At 47.3% G+C, this 21,435-nt stretch overlaps 1 protein-coding gene across 13 annotated transcripts in view; it reads right to left on the reverse strand.

The window, feature by feature from the left end:
* The window catches only part of MRTFB (myocardin related transcription factor B), a 271,179-nt gene that overhangs the window by 158,288 nt on the left and 91,456 nt on the right, over window positions 1-21,435 (reverse strand). For 8 of the 13 annotated variants that reach the window (XR_016350715.1, XM_075899342.2, XM_075899340.2 and 5 more), the window contains 2 exons: window positions 18,872-19,339; window positions 16,865-17,062 (listed from right to left, as the gene is read on the reverse strand). Coding sequence is in view for 12 of the 13 variants with exons in the window: in XM_075899342.2 (XP_075755457.2) it covers window positions 16,865-17,018 (154 nt within the window). In the remaining variant the exon portion in view is untranslated. The remainder of the gene's footprint in view (window positions 1-16,864; window positions 17,063-18,871; window positions 19,340-21,435) is intronic. The other 5 variants (XM_075899337.2, XM_075899334.2, XM_075899336.2 and 2 more) reach the window with 2 other exon arrangements.

The raw sequence follows: 21,435 nt of genomic DNA on the forward strand, positions 1-21,435 counted from the left end.
AGGCTGCCTCTGGTCTACAAAATGATCGCGGGCCATATTTTGCCTGCCCCTGCTGTAGGAGCTCTCAGTGAAATTCATGAAAAATTTGCTAATTAAAGGATGACCTATATCTAGATGTATACATAGATAAATATATAGATAAAAACATCACACACACACACACACACACACACACAGATGAGGTGTGCAGAGGGAAAAGAGATTTGCATCATATCAACAATCTAAGGAAAATTGTTCTCTCAGATACATGTGATATGAGATACATATAAAAGGAATAAGAACCATCCCATGTATCTGAAAAAACAATTTTACTTAGTTCGTTGATATAAAGTGAATGTCTTTTCCGTCTACACACCGCAAATATCCTTTTCTTCTAGGAAATTTATCTATGCCACAACTGGTTTCTAAAGGAGTTCTAATGGAGAATCAGGATATTTAATACACTGTTAAATGACAGAGTTCAGTTTAGCAATTTTAAAAAAGTAATACAATCTCAAACAATGCTGTATAAAACATAAATTAGTGGTTATGCTTTTATGTGTCCAAAGATCTTAATTTAATATCAGATACAAGGCAGGTGTTAATGAGTGACTTTCCCCAACAAGTAAGATTTGTTTCTAGCAATATCACTTTCAACATTTTTGGTTGTTTGTTTGTCTGTTTTTGTTTTTTATAGAATTAAATTGAATTGAATACCACATTCATTTTCAGCAAAACATTTAGTTATCCACTTGGAATTTCTGGAAACAAAATCCAAAATAAGACATTATGGTCAAGAGATCTCTGTGAAAAAAAACATACTTTCCATATCTTCTATAATTACTTAAATGTCAAAACCAATAGCATAGGATTGTTTCATATATGCTTGATGCCCTAAGCAGAGTCAGTTATAAATCACATCTCCCATCTTAATCTCTTCACAATAACAGATAATAAAAGGGGGAAAAAAATCTATAAATCAGATCAGAGTGACAGAGAGTTTGTTTAGAAGTTTACCAAATGGAATGACCCTGCTGGAATCCCTTCAAGTAGCCTGTGAAAATGTCAGAATATATTCCCTTTAAGAGGTCAAAGTCTCTAGAGAGCTCTGAGTTTTGGCCTGTATGGCTTTTCACATGCTTTAATATTTGAAAATTGTTCCTTGTAGACACTGACTGATATCCTGGGAATGCTAGGATTGTGGGAACTGGCAGTACCAGTGACAAAGGCAGACTTAATGGGAAATCAGTACCTACTTAGTTTACTCTCTCAACCCGTAGTAGATAATATTCAAATGCTTGGGGGAGAGGAGATTTTTACACATTATCTGTCATTTGTTTTCCTACAGACATTTGTTTTCCTATTCGTTCAAAACACTGAAAGTAACTTCAGAGAACAAAAAGAGAAGAAAATAATAATGCTTGCAACATTTTGCATTTCTACTAGGATTTAAATTTAGGATTATAAATCCTAGTACACTTTGTTTCAAGCATTACAGTAGAATATCTTCATTTTTAATTTCTCAGAATGATAAAAAATTACTAGGGGGCTGCCCCCTGCTCACTACGCTTGCCAATGCCCCGCTCTCTATCCCTGACCTCCCCCCTCCCGTTCACTACATTCACCAATGCCCCTCCCCCGCCAGCTGCTTTTGTGGCCAGAGCGCCTGATGACATCATTCTGTTGCGTGGCAGCAATTTTTTTTTTATATATAGAGACAGACAAAGACTTTCCACATACTCTTGCATTCATAGCACACTTTTAAAGTTTGATTTAGATATACATTTCATTTTAAAATGTTTGCCTCAAAGCTAACAGTGATATTCACTATTATGGATGTTAAGAAACGAGTAATTCTTTAATCATGTAGTTGACAAAAATTTTGTCAACTACACTATTAGTCAATAAGGGGTTAGCATTGCTGCCACTCAATCCCAGCTCCTGCAGAGTCCGGCAACTACCCCTCCTGTGGAGGCAGGCTGGCTCAGTCCTGGCTTGTGCCAGGACCTGGCATCAACCCCTGCTGAGGTTCTGCACTACTAAGAGCCGGCGCAGGGGTTGATGCTGGGTCCCAGCACGAGCTGGGACTGAGTCAGCCTGCTCACATGCCAGTTCAGAAATTTACTTGTGGGGGAAAGTAAATAATAGTCAATAGTCAATAGTTAATAACATTAATTTATAAGCACTCACTTATTGGTTAATCTTTTAGTCAAGTACACTATTACATCTCTAATTTCTATAAAATATAAACTTAAACTAAAAAAAAATCATTCAACATATTGAATCAAAACATTTTAACTGTATATCTACAGAATACAAATATCCTCATAACAGTATTCATTATATACTTTCTTCACAGATTTCAGCTTTTTATTAAAAAGTCTAAGGCCAAATTAATAGAACAAATTACAGGAATAGAGAACCACAGGGGTAGCCGAGTTAGTCTGTACAGAATAAACTTAAAAAACAACAAAGTGCTACCATTCTATTTGTTGTTTTTTTAGGAATAGAAAATATCTGTTATCCAGATTCTCATTACTTTCAGTTTAGTGACTCTGGTGTGCCTCACAACATCTGCAATTTGAGAATGTCACCAGGTTTTCTAGAATAAACTATTTTCATCTGTTGCCTATTTATTGATTAGAACAGACAGACTAGGTTTCCTCTTTTTCTGTTTATCCCCTTGTACTGTCTTGCTAGTAAGAATCGTTGATGGTTAACAATCCCATTAATTTCTCTATGTATGCTTAATATAATCATGGTTGTTAAAAATCAATTTTTTTTATTAAAAAAATAAATTTTAGATTTTTCTAATTTAAATCAGATTTTTTAAAATCATTAATAAAATACTAAATTTCTCATTTGAAAAAAGGAAAGTTACTCACCTCATGCAGTAACGATGGTTCTTTGAGATGGGTGTTGGCTCGTTCCAGCACTGTAGATCAGAGACTTTTTCAACAGTATCCAGGCAGGCCACACATGCACAAAAGCGGTGTGCACTAATCGCGCCCCTGGAGTTTGCGAGTATAGCCCGACTCCCCTCAGTTTCTTCATGAACCCCCCGTTGCCTGAGTTGTGAAGCTGAAGAAGACAGTAGGAGAGTGAGTAATGGAGCACCCACAGGGGGGACATATCTCAAAGAACTGTCATTACTGCACAAGGTGAGTAACTTTACTTTCTTCTTCGAGTAATGTCCCTGTGGGTACTCCACTGTTTGCTACTACCTAGCAGCATCCCACAGATGGTAGATGGGCTTCGGCTGGGTTCTATGTGCTGATGATATAACTGAGTGGATTACTGCAGAACTCATGTCTGCTGTAGCCAAAATTGCATAATGTTTCAGGAAAGTGTGATTGGAGGACCAGGCAGTGGCTTGACATATGTTTGTGAGTGGAACTCCTTTCAAGAAGGCTGTTGATGGTGCATGTGGAGTGTGCCCTAGGAGGCATGGACAGTGGAGTATCCTGAAGGGAGTAACATTGGAGGATATATGATGTAACTAATTTAGAAATCCTCTGGGACGAGAGTGACATTCTCTTCGAACACTCTGCCAGTAAAATGAACAAAGTGTGTGACTTCTGGAAGGACCGCGTACAGTCTATATAGAAAGATAATGCTCTGCAAACATCTAGTGTGTGCAGAATAGCCTCCTCTCGAGAAGTGTGAGGCTTTGGGTGAAAGGTTGGAAGTACTATGGGTTCACTGATATGGAAGTCAGAACAAACTTTGGGGAGGAAGAAAGGGTGGGGACGTAAAATGACTATCTTCCTGGAAGATGTTGTAAGGGAGCGATGCTGTTAGAGCAGCGAGTTCGCTGACATATCTTGTCGACATGATGGCAAGTAGGAAAACAGTCTTTAAGGTTAATAATTGTAGTGAACACTTAGCCATTGCTTCAAACCGTGGTCTGGATAGTGCATACAGTACTAGTTCCAGATTCCAAGTGGAAGGAATCAGTCTACGGGGTGGGTGTAGGTTGTGCCACCGTTTTAGGAATCTGTGAGATTTGATGGTCAAATATAGAGAAAACCTCCACAGGTGGGTGAAATGCTGCGAGGGAGGCTACGTGCACTGTCGCCAGAGCCATGTAGATTAGTTTACTAGACATACCCAAATGAAGCGGTGATTTAAATAATCGCCTTATCGGCTCAGCGCGCTAGTCTGGACGCTCCATGGTCGACATCAAAGGCATTTGTCGACTGCCCCATTATGCTTCGTGGAATGAGGTTTACTGGGGCGGTCGACAAATGCCTTTGATGTCAACCACGGAGTACTCTGAAGATGAGTGGGATAGGTGGAAATGAATACAGAAGGTGAGTATTCAATGAAATGAGGAGAGCATCCCCCAAAGATCCAGACCCCATGCCCGCTCTGGAGCAGTAACGAGGGAATTTGGTATTGTGCTCTGTGGCAAAGAGATTTATGAGTGGCCAGCCCCATTGGCGGCAAATGTCATGGAGGATCATGGTATGTATTTCACACTAGCGCTCTGTCATAAAGTTGCGGCTGAGTGAATCATTCTTGATGCCAGGTAGGTATGACGCAGAGATGGTAATATTGTGCTGGATGTATCAATTCCATAAGTGCACTGCTTCTGCACAATAGGTGTGGGAACGTGCACCCCCTTGACAGCTGATGTATACATCATTGCAACATTGTCTGTAAAAATACGGATTGTGGAATCGAGAATGTATTGCCAGAATTGTTTGCAGGCATTGTGTACTTCTTGAAGCTTGATGTGATGTACAGCTTGGATTCATTGGCAGACCACCTGCCTTGTGCAACATGATGTTGAAAACGGGTTCCCATGCCAAAGTGGTAATCTTTAAAAACAATAGGAAACTAGCAGGTCTTGGTCTTTGGCTGGCCAAGAGAATGAACCAAACCCCATGGAGAGGGAGACCCTGGTTTGAAGGATTAGCTGGAAAAGGAACAGTTTTAGCGTGAGTTCGTACTAAACTTGTACTGAGGATTTAGTGTTACAATCAGCTAAGCATTTTCTGTTATTTTAAGTTGGTAACCTACTTTGCTCTGTCTGTTCTCACTTATTACCACTTGAATCTTGCTACTTGTACTTAATAAAATCACTTTTATTTACTATCAAGCCCGTGTAAATAACTGTTACCTGTGGAAGCCACCAGTGTGCATGTCCCCACTTTCGTTGCTTACCCCCCGAAAGGGGACTTACTGAAATAATTCATTTGGGGTATGTCTACACTACCCCGCTAGTTCGAACTAGAGGGGTAATGTAGGCATACCGCACTTGCAAATGAAGCCCGGGATTTGAATTTCCCAGGCTTCATTTGCATAAGCGGGGAGCCGCCATTTTTAAAACCCCGCTGGTTCGAACCCCGTGCAGCACGGCTACACGGGGCTCGAACTAGGTAGTTCGAACTAGGCTTCCTATTCCGAACTACCGGTACAGGTAGTACCGAGGTGTACCGGTAGTTCGGAATAGGAAGCCTAGTTCGAACTACCTAGTTCGAGCCCCGTGTAGCCGCGCTGCACGGGGTTCGAACCAGCGGGATTTTAAAAATGGCGGCTCCCCGCTTATGCAAATTAACCCCGGGAAATTCAAATCCCGGGCTTCATTTGCAAGTGCGGTATGCCTACATTACCCCGCTAGTTCGAACTAGCGGGGTAGTGTAGACATACCCTTGGGGTTCTGATCCCATTTGGGGAGTGGTATCCCAGGAAGCTGGGCCCCAAACCGTTTTTTCCTTAGACCTGAAGAGGTTCAGTGTCTGTACTGCTTTTTGGGAAGCAGTGATCTCAGCTCTGTGCTTTGGCTGGGAGAGACCAGAGGAGCTGGCCCAGCAGGACAGAGTGGTGAGAACAGGAAGGCGAGTGGCAGTGGCCTTGCCAGCACTCTGGGAAATACCCCCAAGGGGTCTTCTGTGACTACACCCCATTACAATCTCTAATCCACACCCCCTATCCAATGACGAGTGGCAATTTCAGATTGCAGTTTGCCCCTGTGCAGGAGCTAGATGACAACTGGCAGTGGGTCACTGAGTCAAGGTGGGCACAGAAGATTGGGGTTCTCTAGGAGGAGAGGACCCCAGAGCATAGGGGCACTGCTGTGGAGCAGTGCTGCAAGGAAAGCAGCACAGAAGACAGGTAACTAAGGGCAAGACACCAGTCAATAGTGGGTGCCCCAGGGCTGGAAGAGCTAATTCCTGAGGAGACCAGCAGGAGGTGCCATGATGGTGAGTTGAACCATAATAAGACACAGACATGCTGTGTACACATTTATTCTATTTAAGGCCCAGAAGATGTACCATATTTCTCTTTAAGTATCCTTATACTTCTCAAGTTACTTTGGGTAACTTCCCTGGCTAAATAAAAACTCATACAAAATTTAATATTCTAATTTGGAAACTGAATATTCAATATTCTCAATATTTACCAATATGTATTGAAAAAGAAGAGAAATTTACCAAGTAGAAAAAGGTGATGAGCTACACATTTCTGAGGTCCATCATACTTTAAAATAATTATGACTCCATTTCATAATGAATACTACCGTACATCTTAATTCAAACCTAACTTCCTATGCTTGCTGTAGTAGTGGAAACACATTTCCACTTAGCTTTCATGACAACATAAACAATGAGGAAAGATACTGGAAACATTCTTAAACTGTAAATCTCATTTGTTCTATAATGTTCATCCTTAAACTAGCCTGTGAAATCATCCTTATACTTTAAAACTCAAGTTTAAATTAGGGATGTTAGATAGTGTGTAAGAAATTGTTACTCACCTTGTGCAGTAACATCTGTTCTTCGAGATGTGTGTCCCTGTGGGTGCTCCACTACAGGTGTCGGGCTCGTCCCAGTGCCACAAACCGGAAAGTTTTCACCAGCAGTAGCCCCCTCCGGAGAACCGCGCATGCGCAGAGCGTCCCGTGGCATTTGCACCTATTCTGCGTCGTGCGGTCTGACTCACCAGTTCCTCCTAGCCGGAACATCTGAAACAGAGAAAGACAGAGCTCTGAAGCAGGGAGGAGGGCGGGTCATGGAGCACCCACGAGGACACACATCTCGAAGAACAGATGTTACTGCACAAGGTAAGTAACAATTTCTTCTTCTTCGAGTGATGTCCCCGTGGGTGCTCCACTATAGGTGAGTATGAAGCAGTCACCCAAACAGCTGGTCGTGCTTCGGAATTATCTGTGCACAGAAGAAAGAACTGCCTGAGCGACTGCTATGTCTGCAGCTTTGAGACAGTCAAGGGCATAATGTCGAGCAAACGTGGATGAGGACGACCATGTTGCTGCACGGCATATGTCACGTAGCAGGACGTTCTTTAAAAATGCTGTGGAGGCAGCCATGCTCCTGGTTGAGTGTGCTGTTGGTGGACAGGGTAGGGGCCTGCCCCTGAGGGTGTAGCAGCGAGTGATGCAGTTAACGATATGCGACAATATACGTTGTGACGACAGTTGATGACCTTTAGAGCGGGTTGCCACTGATAATAGTAATCATGGAGACTTCCGGAAGGGACGTGTTCTGTCCAAATAGAATGCCAACGCCCTTCTGACGTCTAATGTATGCCAGCGGGCTTCCTCAGGTGTAGCATGTAGCTTGGGGTAGAAGGTAGGAAAGACCATAGGCTCATTGACGTGGAATGACGAATTAACCTTTCGCACGAAGGCTGGGTGACATCTCAGTGAGACGCCCTGCTGAGTGAATACTGTATAGGGAGGATCGGCGGAGAGTGCCGCGAGCTTGGAGACTCGTCGGGCTGAAGTGATCGCAAGGAGAAAGGCAACTTTAATAGTGAGAGTCTGTAAATCACAAGTTGTGAGTGGTCCAAATGGTGGACGGGTAAGAGTGTCCAGTACGAGGGTAAGGTCCCATGGTTCCGAGATAGGCCTATGCGGTGGGTAGAGATTGGAAATACCCTTAAAGAACCTCTCATCCACTTACGAAGAGAAGACGGAAAAACCCTCTATCGGAGCGTGGAAGGCCGAAATCGCCACCAAATGTACTCTTAGGGAAGCGACTGCCAAGCCTTGCGAATGTAAATGGAGTATATAGTCTAGGATGCATTGGATACGTGCTTTGAGAGGATCGATGGTTTGTGATTGGCACCAAGTATAGAAGCGACGCCACTTGTAGAGGTAAGATCTCTGAGTGCTGTGACGTCTGCTTTGTACCAGTACGTCTCTGACTTCTTGGGAGCAGGTTAGCTCTAGGCCTTGGAGCCAGTTAGGAGCCAAGCTGTCAGATGCAAACGGTTGATGTTCGGATGGAGAAGATTGCCGCGTTGTTGCGAGATCAAGTTGCTCAGCTGTGGAAGTCGTTGAGGTCTGGATAGCGACATCTGCATGAGTTGCGTCAGCCATGTCTGGCGAGGCCAGAAGGGAGCCACCAGGATTACTGTCGCTGCGTCGGATAGTATTTTCCCTATTACTCGGGGTATCAGTGGAATCAGGGGAAAGGCGTATAGGAGATATGTTCCCCAATTGAGCAGGAAGGCATCTCCTATCGATTGGCTGCCTATGCCCGCTCTTGAGCAGTAAGCGCGACATTTCTTGTTGTCACGAGTGGCAAAGAGATCGATTTCTGGGTAGCCCCATAACTGAAACAGATCGTGGGCTATGTAGTTGAGGAGTCCCCATTCGTGTTGGGATTGGAAGGATCTGCTGAGTGCATCTGCAATTGTATTGACCTTGCCGGGGAGATAGGAGGCTGTGAGTGTGATACTGTGGCGAATCGCCCAGTTCCAAAGCGCACTGATTCCGCACACAAGGTCCTGGATCTGGCTCCGCCCTGTTGATTGATGTAGTATACAGTGCATATGTTGTCCGTAAGGACCTGTAGTGTGGTTCCCTGGATCTGGTGGACGAAGTGGCGGCAAGCGTTGAAAACTGCTCTGAGCTCCAGGAAGTTTATATGGAGTAGGGATTCCTGGTGGGACCACAAGCCTTGAACCCGATGTTGTAGTATATGTGCTCCACAGCTTACAAGAGATGCATCCGTGGTAAGCTGGATTGACGGGGGTTGAGCCCGGAAGGGGACACCAGCAAGAGTATTGACAGGGTGGAGCCACTATGCGACCGAGTCCCTGACGTGGGCAGGAACAGGCGTGAGCCTGTTGATATTGGTAATACCGGGTCTGTAGGTTGCGAGAAGCCAATGTTGCAGGCACCGCATGCGAAGGCGAGCGTGGGCTATGACATACGTATTGGAGGCCATGTGGCCTAACAGTTTCAGGCAGGGGAGGTATGAGACTGCCAGGGCAGTAAGCAGGATGCTCGATAGGTCTCGGATGGCATGGGCTCTGTCTATGGGTAGGTATGCCATAGCGGTTGTAGAATCTAGTCTGGCTCCAATGAATTCAATGGACTGGGCCGGGACCAGAGAAGATTTTGGTAGATTGATGATTAGTCCAAGAGTCTCGAAGATACCTCTTGTAGCGGTAACTGCGGTCTTGGCCTCTTGCATCGAGGGGGCCGTAAGGAGGCAGTCGTCGAGATAGGGAAAGATGGTGATGCCGGCTCGACGAAGGTACGCAGCTACGACTGCCAGGGTCTTCGAAAACACTCGTGGGGCTGCGGATAGGCCAAAGGGGAGCACCGCGTATTGGTAATGATCGTTGCCCACGGTAAAGTGTAGAAATCTCCTGTGAGCTGGATGGACGGCAATATGGAAGTATGCATCCTGTAGATTGAGGGATGCAAACCAATCCACTTTGTGTAGTGCTGAGATGATGGAGCCCAAAGTAACCATTTTGAATTTCTGTCTTCGCAGGTGGCGGTTGAGGCCGCGAAGATCCAGGATCGGTCTCCATCCGCCAGACTTCTTCTCGGTGAGGAAGTACCGGGAATAGAAGCCTCTGCCTTGGAACTCAGAAGGAACTACTTCTACCGCACCTATGGTAAGTAGGTGCATGACCTCCTGACGTAACAGAAATTCGTGAGAGGGGTCCCTGAAAAAGGATGGGGATGGGGGGTTGGTGGGAGGTAGAGTGGAGAAGGGAATGGTGAGTCCAGAGGTTACAATCTCCCTGACCCAACGGTCCGTGGTGATGGCGAACCAACGGCGGCAATGGAAAAGCTTAGTTACTCATGATGGAGACTCCAATAGGGGGATGGTACGCAGACCCTCGACAAGGGCGTCAAACTTGCTGCCGCTGTTGTTGTTGATTCTGATGCTTATTAGGCTGTTGGCAGTGACGTTGGGGGCGCTGCCTTTGTTTATGTTGGTCGTAGGGCCTGAAGCGTTGGGTGGAATAATAAGAAGAAGGCCTTTGTCTGTTATACGGCCATGCTCTCCTGCGCCTGAAAGGCGGAGTGTACATCCCGAGGGTTCTAAACGTAGTTCGGGAGTCTTTTCCGGAATGGAACACTTGATCCGTGTTCTGGGCAAACAAGGAGGCTCGATCAAATGGAAGGTCCTCCACCTTGGGCTGTAGATCTTTTGGCACAGAAGCAAGGTGGAGCCAAGAGGCACGTCGCATTACGACCGATGTCGCTGTAGTGTGGGAAGCCGAGTCGGCAATATCCAGAGATATCTGGAGTGCATTACGGGCTGTTGTATAACCCTCCTGCACAATGGATTTCAGTACATCCCTTTTGGAGTCTGGCAGATGTTGTATCAAAGGCACCAACTTCGAGTAATTATCAAAGTCGTGGTTAGCAAGTTGGGCGGAGTAGTTGGTCATCCTCAGTGTGGCTGTTGCCGACGTATATACCTTCCTGCCGAGCAAGTCCAGACACTTAACTTCCTTGTCCGCAGCAGAGTTTCTCGATTGCGCAGACTTCACCTTTTGCTGGGCTGCGTCGAGGACGATGGAATTAGGGGCGGGGTGAGTAAAAAGAAATTCTGCTTCTTTGGCGTCAACAAAGTATTTCCTGTCTGTGTGTTTATTGCTAGGGGGCACGGATGCCGGGGTTTGCCAGATGTCATTAGCTACTTCAAGGATAGCAGCATCGAAAGGGAGAGCTAGTTTCGATTTGTTGGATTGTTGTAAGTTTCTGAGGAGGGCATGCTGCTTCTGTGGCGCCTCGGAAGTACGTAGGTTTTGTGAATATGCTACCCGTTTAAAGAGCTCATGGAATTGTTTGTAATCATCCACGAGAAGGGTTCGTCATTGAACACCGCATCGTCCGGGGAAGAGGAAGAGACATCTGTTGGAGAAGCCGTGGGCTGTTGCTCTGCTACAGGTGACTGAGTGATATCGTCATGTGGGGCAGAGGCTGTTGAGGCATCACCAGTAGGCGTTGGTGGGCGTTGAGCCGGCGGGATAGAGTCCTGAGTCATTGGTCGTGGTGAGTATAATTGCTGCTGCTCTGGAGACGAGGTTGAGCGTCTTGTGACTGAACGTGAACGATCACGATGGGGCGAGGTGTACATACGATAACGAGAGTCACGGTGTAAATATTGCGGAGAGTAAGAAGTGACGCTCCTGTGGCGATAGTAACGGGAGCGAGGGGGAGATCGCGGGGATCGTGAGCGGTGTGAATGGTGATATGGAGATCTCGAGTAGTATGTACGGTAGTAACGCGGCGGTGTAATAGATTGCCTCGGAGATCTGTAGTAACGGTGCGTAGGAGAATAACCGTAATGGTGGTCCCGCCATCTTTGGCAAGGTGAGAGCAATGGCTCAGGGGAAAACACCGCCCTGTCGGGACTGGGGGAAGGTGTACGGGGATGGTGAGTCTTCCTTTGCGCCTTAGTCGGTACCCCCGTGGATGGGGGAGCCCTGGGGATTGGACTACCTGGAATGGAGATGACCGAGGCAAAGTCAGAAACTTCCTCCGGGAGGCGTGGTGACCGAAGTGCGGAGGATGGGGATGGTGGTGCCGTATCATCCCCTGAGCCGTGGGGTTGTGGGCCCGTAGGGGCTGGCGCCGAAGCGACGGACGGTGCTGGTTCAGCCGCACACAATGGGTGGTCAGTGCGGGCCGGTGCAGGCGTGCCTTGTATGTGCGGCGTAGCCGCATCCCCAGGTCTTGAATGGGGGCGGGTTGACCTGGGTACCGAGTGCTTTCTCGGTGCCGTCTCCAGTGTCTGCACTGGTTGTGGCTTAGTCTTCGGTGCCTGCTTAGGCTTCGGTGCCGGGTCGACTCTCGGTGCTGGGTTAGTCTGAGAGTCTTCATGAGGCAACGGTGCCGAGTGTCTCGGTGCCGAGGACTGCACCGTATCTGGCTGCGGTGCCGCTCGGAGACTCGGTGCCGCAGATGATGGTGCCGATTCCGGACGACGTGGCGGGACCGAGAGCACTGAGAGTGCGGGGCTTGGCGCCGACGTACTACGGGCTTTGGGTAACTTGTCCACTCTCTGCGTGGGAGGGTAGCCCGATGAGCCTCGTGTCTCTCCTGCACTTAGGCTCCTGGATGGAGTGGAGCTTTTTCCGTCCCTGGACCTATGCGGGGCTGAAGCTTCCCGTTCTTCTACTGACGGGGGCTGAAGCGCCTTATTGAAGAGTAGCATCTTCAGGCGCATTTCTCTGTCCCGCCTCGCCCGTGCGGTCAACTTGGAACAGTGACCGCATTTCTGGGGGATGTGGCCCTCTCCCAGGCAGCGAATACAGTGGGAGTGGCCATCGGAGACCGGCATGGCGTCACCGCACGAAGCACATTTCTTAAAGCCGGGAGAGCTGGGCATGTTTAGTGCAGCGGTCTCCGGGGGAAGAAAGAACTTGAGGAGCTGGTCAGAGCGGCCCTCAGAGGTTATAACGGCAAGAGAAATTTTTTATTTTTTTTAACTATTAACTACTAACTAACTAAGATAATAACTGACTAACACTATGTAGGAAGGGGCTAACTGGGAAAGAACAAACGATACGATTTCTACTCAGGAGAGGAGCATGTTCCAAGTCCGTCTGCGGCCGTAGACGGTTAGGAGGAACTGGCGAGTTGGACCGCGCAACGCAGAAAAGGCGCGAACTCCACGGGACACTCTGCGCATGTGCAGTCCTCCAGAGGGGGCTACTGCTGGCGAAAACTTTCCGGTTTGCGGCGCCAGGACGAGCCCGACACCTGTAGTGGAGCACCCACGGGGACATCACTCGAAGAAGAACTGAATAGTCATGCAACTGCACCAAATGTTAGCAGTTACAGGACTATTCAATAGTCCCCACGGGTGGGGCCAGCAGCTAGCGTGCTCCCGGCCCCACTCCCAGAAAGACCCTCTGCTGCCTCTCTATCAGAGGCAACAGAGCGAGGTGACATGTGAAGCCCATCTAAAAACTCCTGCCTGCCACCCCATGCTGCTGTCTGATAGCAGCTTCGGTCCTCAGGGAGCTTGGAAACCCCATAGGGGCTGCAGCTGCAGAGCAGCCTCTGTCTGAGGTAGGCCCAGGGTCACTGCAGACAGAGGCTACTCCATGGGATGCCAGAACATCCCCCATCCACAGGGTGCTTGGACACCCCTCCCCTGTCCCCACAGAAAGGGGCTGTTGCTGTGGAGCAGCCTCCCCTTCCCCACCCTGCTGCCCCAGTGGTAGGGCAGGCAGCACCATGGAGCCAGTGCTAGGGGGAATCAGCTTTTAAATTGGTTTTCCCCATCACCGGCTCCCTGTCTGCCCTCCCTACTCCCCTCTGTAGAAGGCAGCAAGTGAGGGGGCAAGCGGGTCCATGGAGCCAGCATGCCTCACCCTCTGTGCTGCTGCCTCTCTTTGGGTATGTCTATACAGCAAAGTTGTTTCGAAATAACTTTTCTAGTGTCTACACAGCCAAACCGTTATTTTGAAATTAAATCGAAATAGCGGAGCGCTTATTTCGAATTTGGTAAACCTCATTTTACAAGGAATAATGCCAAATTTGAAATAGCTAATTCGAAATAAGCGCTGTGTAGATGCTTATTTCGAAATAGGGGGCTTCCAGCCCTTCCCAGGGTGCCCTAGTGGCCACTCTGGGCACAACCAGGAAAACTTCCTCTCCTCTCCCCCAGCCCCGGAGCCCTTAAAGGGGCAGACTCTGGCCACAGAGCCTGTGCCAGCTCCAGGTCTGCCAGCACAGAGCCAGCAGTCGCTGCCCCTGACACAGTGGCCCCACCATGAGCCAGGCAGCCAGTGCCAGCCAGCCCTTCACTGCTCTCTGGGCCCAGTCCCCCAGCTCCCAGGAGACTGCCAGGGGCCGAAGAAGGCAGGCACCTTCCTAGTCCAGTATGGAGATCATGAACCTAATTGAGGTTTTGGAGGAGGCCTCCAACGTCCATGATCTCCGCACTAGATGGAGGAATGCGGCCATCTACAGATGGATGGCTGACAGCCTGACCACCAAAGGGCACATGCGCACCCAGGAGCAGGCGCGCATGAAAATTAAGGAGCTGAGGCAGGCCTATGCCAGGGCCACAGGGGGCAGCACCCAAACAGGGGCAGACACCTGCCCCTATTTTGATGCCCTGGACCGCATCCTGGGGTGGCGGGACGATCTATGCCACCCCAGGGTCTTCGATCCTGGAGCAGAGGGCCCTGACCAGGGCGTGGAGGAGGAGCACCAGGAGCTGCAGGAGCCCAGAGGGAACATGACACGCAGCCAGGACCCCTGAGCCATCCCAGCAGATGGGGAGGCACAGACTGTCCCGCCCCCCCAGTGTCATCCGGGGAGGCAACAACATGTGAGTGCCTTCATTGTCCCCTTATTGGGGGGCGGGGAGGGAGACCAGGGACCGCGCGCATGGGCCTTGCTTACCACGGACCACGCAGCAACCTGTGCATGTGTGAGCATGTGTCATGCCACCCCTGGGCACGTGGCCCCAGCTGGCTGCCACACAGGGGCCCTGGCCTGTTAGCCACACACGTGTGTGAAGAGACATGACATGCTCCTGACTCCAGGGTGGGACACAACGGGACGCCCTCCCTCCACAAGGCCATTCTACAGAGAGGCAGAGGACATCTTCCCCCCACTTCACACACACTATACACAGCACAGAGGCATGGGTGCATCTCGGGGCAGCTCCCACTCCCAGGGATAGCCGGACATTCCGAAGATGGCCTGTGTGCAAGCACATAGGTTCTGATGGTGCAGGGAACGGTCATCTTCACCTTGCAGAGGGGGGCAGGGCTTCACCTTCTGTGTCCCTAGGGATAACCGACCACTTCTCTTGTTTCTCTACAGCCGCACCAGCTGTGCGTGCAGGGCGCACCACCCCGCCCGGGACATGCTCCCGCACCTGAGGGCTCTGCAGGACCACCCGTGCAGTGCAGGGGTACTGACAGCAGCACATGGGGGCACTGTGAGCCCTGCACCATACCTCCAGAACTGGGTACAAGAAGACCTGGAGCTCTGGCGGGAGTAGCTTGCCCAGGGCCGTGCTATCTGCCAACACCTGCAGACCCTGGTGCAGAGCGTGCTGCCTCCTGCCACTCCAGCACCTGCTGCCTCCCCAGCTACCACTCCTTCTCCCCCTCCCGCTTCTCCCTTCACACCCTCCTCATTCTCCATCCCTCCTTCCCCCTGTTTCCCCGGGGATGCCAAGGCCCCGCATCCGCAGTGCTGGGAGACAGTTGGCCCAGTGAGACCCCCACCCCTGAACTTCCCCTCCCCCTTCTTCCCCTTGCTTCCCCCTTCCAGCTCCCTCCTCCCACCCTCCCCTCTCCCACCCTCTCTCCTCCCTTCTCCCATCTTCTTTCCCCAGTCTCACCAGAGTTTAATTCCCCCTCTCCCCCAGTTTGTTAAATAAGACAGTTCATGTTTATGAAAAAATGTGTATTTTATTTTACATCAGGAAGGGGGCCGGGGGGGGGGGGGTAAGTGGAAGGTCGTAAGGGAGGAATGAGGCACAAACCCCCAGTGGGGCAGACCAGGGAGACTGTTAGTGCTCCTCAGGGTGAAAGCTCTCCCACAGGGCCTCCTGGATACTGACACCCCCCTGATAGACCTTCCGGAAGGCAGCCTGCATCAAGTGCAGCCAGGCTCGCAGCAACACGTCCAAGAGAAGCACCAGTATGCCAGCAACAGCTCTGGCTCCATGTTGCAGAGTGCTGTGATGTCCCGAGTGAGAGCAACCAGAGCACGCCAAGACAAAAATGCTTTGCTGTCCCTCATCGAGATAGACAAGCAAGCAAGGAAATGTGAGAATCGGCTGTCCGGGGTTGAGGGGGACCCTTTAAGCAGAGACCTCAGTTAGCCGCAGGCAGCAGCCCCACACAGTAAGTCCTGACCTGGTGCCCTGCCGGAACTGTTTCCAGCCAGCCTTAAATGCGATTCACAGTCTACTCAGTGTGGACGCACTATTTCGAAATAGCAAAACACTATTTTGAAATGCATTTTGTGGTAGACGTATTATTTCAAAATAACTTATTTCGAATTAACTATTTTGAAATAACGCTCTAGTATAGACATACCCTATGAGGGACAGCAGCGCAACGTGGGAAGGCACCAACTCCCACTTTCCCGGCCCCCTCTGCCTCTGATACAGAGATTACAATGGGGGGAATGCATGTAGTCAAGCCCAGGCTTATCGGTTTATTGTGTAGTTGTCCACACATTAACATCCCTAGTTTACATTCCACTAATTTTTCAACAAAAATAATTTTTTGAAATAACTATCTTCAGTTGCTTGGGTATGCTATGCACCCAAGGAGGAAACAGCTTTGATTAACTCACACTTAACACTTTGCATTTGTTGAAGATACAGTTTTCGTTCATGTAAACAAAAAGCCACATTTTATGTGCATTAGCCAACATTTTCAAGGTTGGGTGTTTAAAATTAGTTAGATATATCTTGCCGTAGTAAATGAAGTTGTTCACGATATGTTTCATAACAAAGAAAAATAACATGCATTACTTTGAAATGGTTATCAGACACATAAATGGAAATCTGACATATTTCACTCGAGTAATTAGAACATTATCTCCACTTATAAAAAAAATACACATTTCTGCACAACAAAGTAGGACAGCTCTGCCTCTAACTTGTTTTGTACTCACCATTCTTCCGTTCATTGAGGGGAGGTAAGTATTGGCTGGGCTGCAATGAGAGTTCCTGAAATTCATGAGCAACTGCTTCACTATGAGGACTAGGAGCAAGGTGTGTTAATGATCCTGAATCATCCTCAATGTCTGCTGTCCCTAAGTGGTCCATTGTGTTCAGGCAACTGGCCTCTTAATTACAGCACACCTATTAATCTGGGAAGGGAAAAAAAAGAGAAAAATATAAAGACACAATGCAGCTATATGTAATCATTCAGTATTCAGAACAATTATTTAATGTTTAAGATGATATGAGGCTTCAAATATTTTATCACTAATGACAAATCTGCAGATCTCCTTCATAAAACCTTCTTCATACCAAATAAATAAAACCAATGGTGAATGGTTTCTTAATATAAAGCTCATGTAGGTTGTTTGCTTCCTGATTTTCAGTTGCTAATTTTTTTTAAAAAAGTTAATATACACACACATTTTCTTAACATTACCTTTTCACATGAACAATTTTTGTAGGGGGCACAGGAATGTTTCATAATTGAAAAGACGACGGGAGACTGTCCACACAACACTCCACATCAAAATCATAGTTCACATTTTGAAAGAGGTTGAGAATCCCTCATCCAAGTTATTGCTATTTACCCACTGCACATATTTTATATCTGCAAAGATTTATCACATTGTCAGTTACGCTTTGACTTTTTTGTAAAGGAGACCTTCGAAGGACTTTTAAAAAAGTTAGTTAAAAGTCACACACACTTTTTTGGAGGGGGAGGGGGGCTGCTGCTTTATGATACATAAAACACAGAAATTGTTTTTCTGCTTCTCATTTGCATATCTACATTACAAACTTTGGTGAAATTACATTGACATATAGCCAAAGTTTGTATATTGCTTACATGCATGCGCATTTGCGTCAGCACAGCACGCGCTCACCAGCAGTGTTTGTGTCAAAGCAAAATGTTGGTATTCCAATGTGCTATACACCAGCATCTGGCACAATGTCTTTGGGGAAGTTTTCAGTGTATTGTAGAATAGAAAAGACTTGTCATGGCATCTCCAGGAACTAGGAACTTCCCATGAATTCTTGGAAAACCACACAAATCAAACTAAAAGCTTCCATGAACATCCCAGCATACAACATTCTCCATCTTATAATGCCATTTATATCCCAATAATGTGTGTGCCTTTTTAAAAAACCATCTCACAAACCTCAACAGCACTTTTTGGTATCTGCCATCTCTGACAGAAACAAGCAGTCTGAAGAGTTCTACACTATTCTTATGAACTCTGTAAATGCAGGACACATAATTCTCCTGTATTTGCAGATGTGCAACGAGTACTAATGGGGGACAATGACTTTTTCCAAGACTGTTTTTGACAGCACACAATGAATATAATTCAAGGTAGCCGTTGGCACTTATGGAGCAGCTACAGACCTTAAATCACCACTTCTGGGCCCAAGAAACTATCACTGACTGGTGAGATTACATCTGGGTGAAAAAAACAGCCCCATGGGTATAGCTGCCATTTGTGTTCTGAATATTATCTGAGGCAAAAGGGACCAGGTGCCTATTGCCTTTGAACAGCCAAACACAAAGGACACTTCAAGAGCTCAATGTGGCTATTGCGAGGGGAGGGGGTTGAAAGAGCATTTTTACAGTCAGTTGAAGTCATGTACTGTACAGTACTGTTTTCTGGGCCTACCACTTTGGGTGCTGATCAGAACTGTGTACTGCTTGCTGTACATTTATAAATATGACTATTTTCCTGTACCTAAGAATTGTGCTGCTTTGACTATTGCTGTGCATTCTGCCTTATTTGTTGTGAACTAATAATGATAACGTGATGCTCCAAAACAGAACTTTACTGAGTATAGAAAAACAATGTATCAAATATTTAAGCAACATAATACAAATTAACATAAATTAACAGAACTTTAAAATAGGAAAGGGAATGAATATTTTGATCCATTTGTGTGTACACATGTAGTCCATTGTGGCTACCCACGCATCAACAGTGGTCCTCCCAGGTCATTGGATAAGAATACATGATTTTCCTTGCTGTCCCTCCCTGGCCATCAAAGTGGTAGGGATTAAGATGTGGCCTATGGTGCCACATTGTAAATTGTGGTGTTTAAGAAACAGCAACTATGGAGTTTTCCAAAGACTTTAAAGATTTAAAGTCTTAGATTTTTGGTCAACCAGGGTCTGCAGTATTTGGGTTTGTGGCCTGAGAAGACTTGATGCATTCTTATGTCCTGATGTATTTTCCCTCTCCTCTTCCTGCTTGAATTACTGGGCCTGTCTCCTATTCTCTTTTAACTTCTCCATGCTGTTGGTCATACTGGCCATCCAAGCCCTTTGCTCACAGTCCAGTTTGTCACAGAACATATCCTTCCAACTCCTGCTCATGTGGGTCAGGCATTCCGTGGGTGTAGAAGGTGAGCACCTCTCAAGGCAGCAATGCCAGAAGCTGCTGATAAAAACAGACAGATGTGCCATTGGATTTACAGTTACCATGGAAAAGGGAAAATAAGTTTCCAAACTTCCTTCTCTTATTCCCATAAACACTTTCAATAAGAAATGCTTATTGACACTACAGCTTTGGATCACTATGGCACAGCACCACTCTCTAGCCCCAGCCACAGTGAGTAGCCATCCAGGCTGGTTATACTACTTGCCTGTTTACTGCAAAGATTCCAGCTAAACTCACTGCAGAATAGCATACAAAGAAAGGAGGAAACCATCTATAGAAACTTTTGGGAGAGGATTGCGAAGTATCACCATGAAAGTTTCATCAAGATGTCTCAGAACAAAATGGTCATCTCCATGTACATAAATCAAGTGTTCCACGTGCCACCCTGCTCCATATACCAACAGGATAATGAAAAGTGGGTGCCAACTCTCTTTCTGTCCTACTTCTACCTCTTCCTGTATGAGTAAAACAATGAAAAAGTGATAGTTTCGTCATGATAACTTGCGAGTAGAGCTGGGAACCGTCTTAAAATTTAAAGATCGTAAGGAAAAATGCATGCACACACTTACCCAAGTTTCCTTCCCCTTCATTAGGCTCATCCATACTTGCATGATGGAAATGGCTAAACTGTGGTGAGTCTCAAATGAGTCCTGCCTCATGGCATGGCTGAAACCCCATGCAGTTTCTTCCTCCCTTATCCTTACTCACTGATCTCTCGGTCTTCCCAGAGATATGCACAGTGGTATGAAAGGTGCTGGTGAGTCTCCATCAAGTATGGTACACAGCTCATTTGTAAGAGAGGCAGGTCTGCAGCTCTGCACCAGATCTATTAGCAGCCTATCTTGCCTTGTACTGTGCCTCGTAAGTTTCCTTCACTCACTTTCACAAGGCATTACTGCTGATCCCTGTCATACTCTTTGCCTGCATCCCCTGGGCAATTTATTTATAAATCTCCATATTTCTATGGGTGGTCCATAGTGGTGCTATACAGCCTCTTCATCATAGGCCCAAAGATCCAATACCTCCTGCCTTCTCCAGGCAGGTATGAATCTAGTGCGTGGAACTGGCATGGCTGGCTGGGAAGCTGCACACAACAAGGGAGAGCTTCTACATATGCTCACCAAGGTGGCCAACTGAAGACAAGGAATTTCAAACACACACGCAGGGTTTTAAAGCACGCACGCATGTGTGTATATGGTTTGCAGTCTTTATGATTCTCAAGCAGTGGATTCTCAATCTGTGATCAAAGATTTCAGTCTCATTGAGGGACAGCTATTGGAGGACTGTAGCATAGATATCAGCCTCCTCTGGGCACAGGAGGGTGCTCAGCTCCATGCTTTGTCCCAGACCCCTCCCTTACCTGACCTATTCCTGAAGCTTCCACCTCTGCCCTGTCCCACCTCTACCCCCTGTTCCTGCAAGTCCCCACCCCTATCCCGACCTACCCTTCCCCTTGAGCATGCCCTAACCCTGCACCCCCCCTTCCCCCCTTCTTCCCACAGCTGCTTGCGCACTCTAAAACAGCTGACTGCAGCAGGTGGTAGGCACTGGGAGGAAGGGGGAGGAGTTGACTGGTAGGGCCACCAGCTGGCAAGAGGCACTGGGAGATGGGGGGAACTGTCTGCCAGTGGGTGCTAATTTTTGTGTGTGGATATACTATCCACGGAGCACCCATTGTGTCGGTGCCTATGAATACAGGTGATATAGCATCTAACATTCAGTGGATCAACCTCAGTAGATCAAGTATGGCTGCGCATTAGTAAAGGAAGGGGCTTTACTGCACTACTATAATGAAACACATCATCTGGAGACAAATGTAAGTGTTGACACATGCACAAATATGTCACTGCAAAGCAACTTACATCAACCTAACCTTATAAGAAAAGCCATAAAAACTATAAAGCATGTCCACTCTGGTTTTTCCCTGAATTTGCTGGAAGAATTTGGAGGAAGGGCTCAGCTGTTTACTGTGAACTTTTACATCTTTATTGAAAGAGTTGCACAACTAAACTTTTATCAAGACAACTTTTCTGCTACGTGCTCATTAGATAGTGGAGTTAATTAGGCATTGACAACAAAAATGTTAAATAGGCTTA

This window comes from Pelodiscus sinensis, chromosome 15 (assembly GCF_052426305.1).
Source record: "Pelodiscus sinensis isolate ZL-2025 chromosome 15, ASM5242630v1, whole genome shotgun sequence".
Classification (NCBI taxonomy): Eukaryota; Metazoa; Chordata; order Testudines; family Trionychidae; genus Pelodiscus; species Pelodiscus sinensis.